The 8,496-nt window shown below is 43.2% G+C and overlaps 1 protein-coding gene across 1 annotated transcript; it reads right to left on the bottom strand.

The window, feature by feature from the left end:
* Positions 1–465: 465 nt before the first annotated feature.
* On the bottom strand, positions 466–1,230 carry LOC142471135 (olfactory receptor 6J1-like). Its single transcript, XM_075577926.1, has one exon. It carries the CDS (start codon positions 1,228–1,230, stop codon positions 466–468), a length of 765 nt encoding a protein of 254 aa, XP_075434041.1.
* Between the last annotated feature and the right edge of the window lie 7,266 nt (positions 1,231–8,496).

Genomic DNA, 8,496 nt, shown 5'->3' with positions numbered 1-8,496 from the left:
AAAGGTTCTCACTGCCACCCTGATAATTACAGGGCTTCTTATTAACAGGGGGCCCCTGAAGGTAAGATATCCCCCCAAGAAGAAAGAAAAATGATTGCAGCAAACATGTAGGGGCTGGTGCTGCAGTTACATTAAGGGGCAGAAGGAGGGAGATAAGGAAGAATATACACGGTATAAAGAGATAATCAGGAGAAGCGCAAAGTAACACCTTATCTGTGTAAGTGTCTGTTTCTCACCTGTCTGCCTAATACAATGTATTTATGGTTAATACCACGCTGAGTGGCCCCCACCCCATGTCCCTACCCCCATACTAAGCTGATGTATATGTTGGCACCTGATCTGTTTAAGTGTCTGTTTCTCACCTGTCCGCTTAATACAATTACTCAAACTTCCCCAAACCACTGGATTACCCCAAATGTATAGGAAGAAGTTAAACAATGGAGTCACCAAAGCACAAACGGTTACTTACAATAAATCTTTATTGGGTGGTACCACAAACTCAGCTATCATTGTCCCGTAAAATATGGACACAATAGTGAGAGGAGAAAGGCCGGGAGAGGAGAACGTCTGTGTCACAGAGTTGAAGGGAATCCTTAGGACGGTGAGAATAACTGGTAGATAACTTGCCACAATGAATAAATATGAAAGGAGCATCCAAGGAACATATGCCATTATAGTTTCCATCTCTACAACCCGAGTGTTTGGGAAAGAAAAGTTCAGAAGAGGTACAATATCACAGTAGTAACGATCAGTTACCATGGATCCCCAAAACAGAGCCTGATATCTGTATATGAAAATCACTGCAATCCATGGTGCTAAAAATACTAAAACACATGGCCTGATATCGCTAATGTCCACATATCGGTCATAGGACATCACTGTAAGAAGAGAGCGCTCTTCCCCACTTAGTGTTCTGTAGAGGTAAAACCGTGAGATGTTATCAATAACAGATATGGAGCCTCCACCTCTCCCTGTGACATGTAGCATGTTAGGGACAATACTTGTGGTATGTATCATGTCAGATATGGATAGACTTCTAAGGAAGAAGTAGATGGGAGAGTGTAGCTGGTGCCCCGATGGCACTAATGCAGTAATCAGGAGATGTCCATGTACTGTCACAAAGTGATTCACAAGGGACAGGCAGAAGAGAATGGTGTTCAGGCTGTGACGTCTCTGGGATCCCAGAAGCTGGAGCTCTGTGACTGTAGCCAGGTTCTCCCCATCACACATCGCCTGATGGTATAAAGGGTATACGTCCTTATAGTGCGTAACATACTGTTATTGTTACATCTCACATAGAAACAAGCAAAGTATATTACTACAGGTAGGTACAATGTAGGGGGGGAGGTGAGGGGGTATTTATCAAAGTCTCCAGGGTGCAAAACTGGTGAAGAAAGTGTCCCAAACACATAGTCCCTTAGTAAATCCCAATAAATATAGTGATGCTGCTGGCTTTGATGCATTTGAATTAGTCATTTGCATGTTTCATATTATATTTATCCAAACATTTGTAGTTTTCATATTATATTTATCCAAACATACGTGGTTACTGTATATTATTCTTTAATACTAATATAAATATTTGGCTTCAGTGATGCTCTAGGTGGGACCGTTCTAATAAGTACAAAGCGCAGAGAAATATATATTGTAATGTATTATACCATAAAGTGTGTTACAGATCTATACATGTTCATCAAAGACCTTAAACGTTAGAAATGCAGATTTTATTAAACTGAGGTCTAATCTAGTAGTAATACAATGGGATGATGTTTTTGCAGGGAAAATGTAGAAGATAAATGGTTAGTCTTTAAAACATTGTTAGAAAAGCACACTTATCAGTGTATACCCTTGGGTAACAAGTATAAAAGAAATAAGTCAAAACCAATGTGGCTAAATAAACAGGCAGGGGAGGAAATGGACAAGAAGAGGAAGGCGTTTAGATTCTTTAAGTCAGAAGGGACAGAGACATCGCATCAGAATTATAGGGAATGTAACAAAAATTGCAAGCAGCCAATCAAATTAGCAAAAATGGATAATGAAAAAAGAATTGCAATAGAAAGTAAGATCAACCCTATAAAGTTCTTCAAGTACCTTAATAAAAAAAATCAGGAAAGAACATATTGGACCATTTCAGTGTGAGATGGGTAGGCAGATTATTGGAGATAAGGAAAAAGCAGAGGTATTAAACAAATATTTTGCCTCTGTGTTTACCAGGGAAGAATCAATTTCAATAGTAGTGCTGCAGGAAGAAGCCAAAACCTCTATATTAATGAATAATTGGTTAACTGAGGAAGAAGTTCATAAGCGACTTGAAATAATTAAAGTAAATAAGGGACCTGGCCCCGATGGCATACATTCAAGAGGTCTCAAGGAGTTAAGTTCAGTAATAGCTAAACAATTACATTTAATATTCAAGGACTCAATTTCCACAGGCTCAGTACCACAAGATTGGCGTAAAGCAGATGTGGAGCCTATATTTAAAAGGGGAGCTAGATCACAACCGGGGAATTACAGACCTGTAAGCCTGACTTCAATAGTGTGAAAACTACTTGAAGGTTTAATACGGGATAATATTCAGGAATACCTAATGGATAACAAAAATATTAGTAATATTCAGCATGGATTTATGAAGGATAGATCATGTCAAACTAACCTTATTTGTTTCTTTGAGGAGGTAAATAGGAATTTAGACCAGGCTAATGCAGTTGATGTGGTCTACTTGGATTTTGAAAAGGCTTTTGATACGGTTTCACACAAGAAGTTAGTGTACAAAATAAAGAAAATTTGACTCAGTAATAATATATGCACATGGATTGAAAACTGATTGAAGGACAGACAGAGGGTTATCATAAATTGAACTTTTTCAGGTTGGGTTAAAGTCGTGAGTGGAGTACCTCAGGGACCGGTACTGGGACCCCTGCTTTTTAACTTGTCTATTAATTACCTTGAGGTTGACATAGAGAGCAAAGTCTCCATCATTGCTGATGATACTAAATTGTGTAAGGTAATAGAATCATAGCAGGATGACATTTCTCTTCAGAAGGACTTGGCGAGACTGGAAACGTGGGCAGGTAAATGGCAAATGAGGTTTAATACAGATAAATGTAAGGTTATACATTTGGGAAGCAAGAAAAAAAGGCGACTTACAAATTAAATGGGGATAAATTTGGGGAATCCTTGATGGACAAGGATTTAAGAGTGCTTGTAGACAGCAGGCTTAGCAATAGTGCACAGTATCAGGCAGTAGCTGCAAAGGCAAACAAGATCTTAGCTTGCATTAACCGGGCAATGGATGGAAGGGCAGTAAACATAATTATGCCCCTTAATAAAGCGTTGGTAAAACCACACCTTGAATATGGAGTACAATTTTGGGCACCACTCCTTAGAAAAACACATTATGGAACTATTTATCCCAAAGACAGTACAAAGGACTCGGGGGCGTCCCTTATGGTTGGAGGAAAGGAGATTTCACCAGCAACAAAGGAAAGGGTCCCTTACAGTAAGGGCAGTTACAATGTGGAATACATTACCCATGGAGACAGTGATGGCAAATACAATAGATTTGGGGTATTTTGTTTGCCTTCCTCTGGATCTATATAATGTAAGTAAGGATATAGGATAACGTATCTGTAGTATAAACTTAGCATAGGTTGCACTTGATGCACTTGATGGACGTATGTCTTTTTCAACCTCATCTACTATGTAACTATGTAACTATGTAACTGTGTAACTATGTATGTAACTATGTAACTATGTTATGACTTTGTAGCATTGCACAATATACATTGTATCTAGCAAAAACTACAGTACCTATTTATTTTAAATGCATGTATGATCAATAATGATCATATCAAATGTATCATATATTTTAAACAATTAAAAAATGATATCATATACTTTAAACAAACTCAAGGACATACGGGAAACCCCACATAAATCTTAATATATCTTCCTAGAAATAATGTGCTACCCAGTGTTTTTTTACCCTCTATAAATAATAAGTATAGCTAGATGCATTTTCACAACAATCTGTAGTGATGCAGAATATGTATTATAGAGACTATTGATAATATTAAAATTTTTACTTTTAATATTTTCCAGATCTTTAGCCTGAAAAATCATTTCCTGAACCTGCGCAGAACAATGTGCGCTGATCTTGGGAGCCCCCATATTATATGGTGTTTAATACAATATACTGAGAATGGATTGTGCCATCATGGACTCCGGGGGACAGAAATAAAGCCAGCTGAGGCCTTCTTCATCCCTCTAATAAGGCTTCTGTATGTGGTGCTATATGCAACAAGGTATTGTCTTTTGAGCAACACAGTAATATGTGAAATTAATAGCATTATACCCCCACCTGCTGCATTACACACACGGAGATAACCTAGGAATGTCTTGCTGCCCATTTCCCATCTCACATATTGTTTAGAGAACTCGGGGGCACCAGGAAATGTTGACATTGGTTTACGTACAGTAACATTGTCCTAGATATCTGACCCTCAATGTCTGCAATTCTGTTATGTAACCCTCCCCTCTTATTCAATAAATCTGAAACCCTAATAAGCATGTTCTTGTTAATTTACCTCAATCACCGCACGGTCACAGAGTCAACAAGCATCTCACTTAATGGTACTAACTCCCATCCAGAGCCAGGACATGGTGTTCTTCTGGGGATGAGATAACGTCTGCTGAATTCCTGGCAAAATCATTGTCAAAATATGAATCGATGTTGGAAATGTGGGATTTCTTAGATACTTTTAGCCCGTAAAAGTTCTGCCAACTGCTTCTCCGAGAATCATCTTTGGTAAAAAAAACAAACAAAAAAAAAAAACACGATAATGTATTTTGGAAAGTTTTGCACATGTGTGTGTACAACCTCCAGCACTGAGTAGAATATCTTAACTTACCACAATTCCACGTCGGTGATACAGGACAGCAGAGGTTACCGTTCAAAAGTTTCACATTTCAGTCCTGATGTGTGGCAGATTTCCCCACAATGCTGGAACAATGTCCCCGGGGAAGAGCAGAGGAAATGAGACAAGGTTACAGGAAGCCTTTAGTTGGTCGGTGTAACGACCGGGTCTTCTGCTCCCATATGGAGAGTAGTGGAAATGCTCACAGGGCTCACGTATTTATATTCTCTTATTACAGTGTAGAGATACAGTATGGGACCACGTGGATCCCTGCACTGAATCCCATCATGGCCAATTACAGGTGAATCCATACTTACGTTTGTACGGAGTTGTTATCCTCATGATGATTAACTCATATGAGATTTGCACTTTGATTAACCCCCTGATAAAACTGACACACCAATTGTAATAATAATAAAAACATTTCATCATCTTTGTTGGAAAAGTTTTGTTATGTTAATATTAATTTAACCCTTATGGGGTATTGTGGCCATTCTGGGACATTCAAAGGGATCAGTCCAAATATTGTAATTCCAATAATCCTTTATACTATTATAAACAGGCAGCACTGTATAGTGGGGGTAAGTATCTACACACTGATGATGAACACATCAGGCTTTATATGTACGATGAGCTTTTGTACACTAACTAAGAATTTGCTGCTCTCTATAGTTATAGAGAGTATCTCTACCCAATGCTAATGAACATGCGGTGTTATATAACGATTATTTCCCTCTCTTTGGGGCTGAGCACATAACTCATTAAACATGTCCATGTCATTGGGTCACTTTAGTCCTACAGTGGCGACACAGTTTATCGCACTGCGGCCAGATCCGCAAGCCGGGAGATTTCCCGGCTTGCTAGTGGCCGCTCCTCGGCGTGCCGCGCGTCATAGACGCGTGGTCACGCGTCTTCGGGAGCGTGCGCCCCCTGCACGCGCGTCCAGGGGCTCCCCGAGGGAGCCCTGGTGTCCCGCGATCGCGGGACAGCGGCAGGGGGTTCCGGGGGACCCGGCGGACCCGGCAGCGGTAGGGAGAGCGCCCCGATCGGAGGGCGCTCTTCCGCTGCTTCGGCGCGCGCCCGTCACTCTCGGGCGCGCGCCAGGCTACTGCTGCGGCCAAGAACGGGCAAATGCTCAAATAAAGCCGCAGCAGTATGTGGGACTGACCCATTTAATACTTTCATTGTGATTAGGACACTTCGGTGATTCTTTAACCCATTCACAATATTCCTATTACAGACTTCCTTTTCCTTATACTACGTGCTTCTGTATACGGGTCCTCCCTCTATACTGGCGTACTCTATTCTCTGTGCAATATCTCATTATTATCCCTGCCCGCGACCTCGGCCTGTGACCCCGTTTAAGTCTTTGCTTCTGCCTCACTGTTCCGGCCACTGAGATTCACTCCTGTAACAGCTCTGCTTTATAAGACCCCGTGACAGTCACTTCTCCCGTACAGGGGGCTGACCCTTTAATCAGCGGAACATGTTAGCATACATAGGTCACTTTGCTTCACGTAGTCGGGACTCTCTAGCCAGCCTATCCCACGGCTCCCCCAAATTTGACGAGGCCAAGGAGGACATAGATCTCTACCTCTGATCTTTTGAAAAGATCTGCCATCTCCTCCAGCTCCCCAAGGTTGATTTTCTGAAGTTCCAGTTACCCCGGCTGAGCGTGGAGACGGCCGAGGCATTACCGGGAGATAGACATTGAGGAGACCGGTGAGGTATTCATATAAGCTGCAGTTTGAGTGTCTGCAGAGAGGGCTCGAAGACACACACATCGAGTTTGTGAACCACATGGTCCATTACCTGAAGCAGTGGGTTGTCGGCAATGAGGCTTTTACTGTGAAGGAACTGCAGGATCTGTTCATTAAGGAGCTTTTCCTGCTGAGATGTGTACCGGGGTACAAAGGTTGGTCCTCGACTGCAAGCCTGCCACTGCCAAGTGAGCAGTCTACATGGCCGATTGGTTTCTTCTGGCTCGCCACTACCCATGCTAATAATTGCCTATGTGGGGGGTCCAATGTGCCATGAACCATCTGTAGCCAGCGCAGCCCACTGCAGGAGAGTGCCAATCCATAGAACACCATCACCCTTGTGGCTATGGCCCAGAGTGACATCTAGGTTATTCACTTCCGACCGTAGACCGTGGGCTGTACCTCCATGGCCGGTTTGCTGGACAACATGGCAACTATGATCATTGTGAGCCCCCAGTTACAGGGAATGTTTCAGGTATAAATGGCTTGCCCAATGACATGTTCTTGGCCAATGACCTAAGATGGCTTGTATGTTTTTACAATGCCCCGGTAACCCAAAGCCACACTCGAGCAGAACGGGAAGCTCTTGCTGCCCTACCCCACAAAGCAAAGATGCTCCCATGGAAACAGAGTAACCCCAACCTGGTATGCCCTGGGAGAACACAGAAGAAAACGAAGGAGAGCCAAACCTGGTTATCCCCCCATTCCTGACGGTGTGACTAGGGGTGACGGAACGGAGAAGAGCTGCATTTTCATGTAAGCCTGGCAGTCTAACCCGAGCTAAGTGGGCATGCGGCAATGTGCTTCTGAGTCTGCCTCTGAGCTCGGGGCAGATAGGCTCCTGTGAAAGCAAGGGCTCCTGTATAGGGAAAAGATACCTGATACACAGGTGCATGTTAGTTTATCATCCACCAGGCATAAGTGGTCCAACTTCTGTGCTTGGCCCGTGAGATTCTGTTAGCAGCCCGACTGACCCAGACTTTTTACTGGCAAGGAGTAGAACAGGTGGTGGCCACGTTCTGATGCACCGGTGACATTTGCCAGTGACTAGGCAGGCATGGACATCGAGCGAATGCACCGTTGAGGCCTCTTCCGGCGATTGGAGAACCCTTCCCCAACCCTTCCAGTGGGTTGCAATATTGTGGGGCACCTTATGATCCTGAGTCAGTCAGGGAAGAGGCACATCCTGACCACAGTAGATCCTCACCGATCAGGGGACGTAGTTCATGTGAGAACAGCTACAATGTCTCTGGGCTATGTGCGGGGTTAAGCAGCATCACACTTGCCCCTGCTATGCCCAGATGAACGGACTGTGTAAGTTGTCCGATGGCACCCTGAAGCAGATGCTAGGGGTGTCCATTGAAGGCAGAGGGAGAGACTCAGAGGCTAATGTACAGCACCTAGTCTTCTCCCCATTTGAGCTTCTGTACCGGTATGGGTAAATCTGTTCCGTGAGGGCTGAGAGGGGGATACCACCACGAGTGATACCTCAGTGGGTTAAGAATGTTATGTAGTTCAGCGAGCGGTTAGAGGATCTCATGTGGTTTGCACAGGAAAACCTCAGGGAGTCTCAGAAAGGTAAAAGTGCTCATATTCCTGAATACCCATATCCAAGAGTTCATCACAGGCAGCAGATCTTGGTTCTGATGTCCACTCACCAGATCAATAACTAGATAATACAGTGGGTCATCAACAATAACTATGTGGGACGAGGAATAACTAGACGAGGAACAGATTAGGTAACAGACCTACTACCTAAACATGCTCACAGTATATTATTCAATGTTTAGCTAAGCATCAGGAGATCAGGCCAGCCAGGC

The sequence above is a fragment of the Ascaphus truei genome, chromosome 20 (assembly GCF_040206685.1).
Source record: "Ascaphus truei isolate aAscTru1 chromosome 20, aAscTru1.hap1, whole genome shotgun sequence".
Lineage (NCBI taxonomy): Eukaryota > Metazoa > Chordata > Amphibia > Anura > Ascaphidae > Ascaphus > Ascaphus truei.
This window is presented reverse-complemented; position numbering and strand designations above follow the sequence as displayed.

Coding starts and splice junctions, on each gene's coding strand:
- LOC142471135 (XM_075577926.1), bottom strand. CDS start 1,230: ATGTGTGATGGGGAGAACCTGGCTACAGTCACAGAGCTCCAGCTTCTG.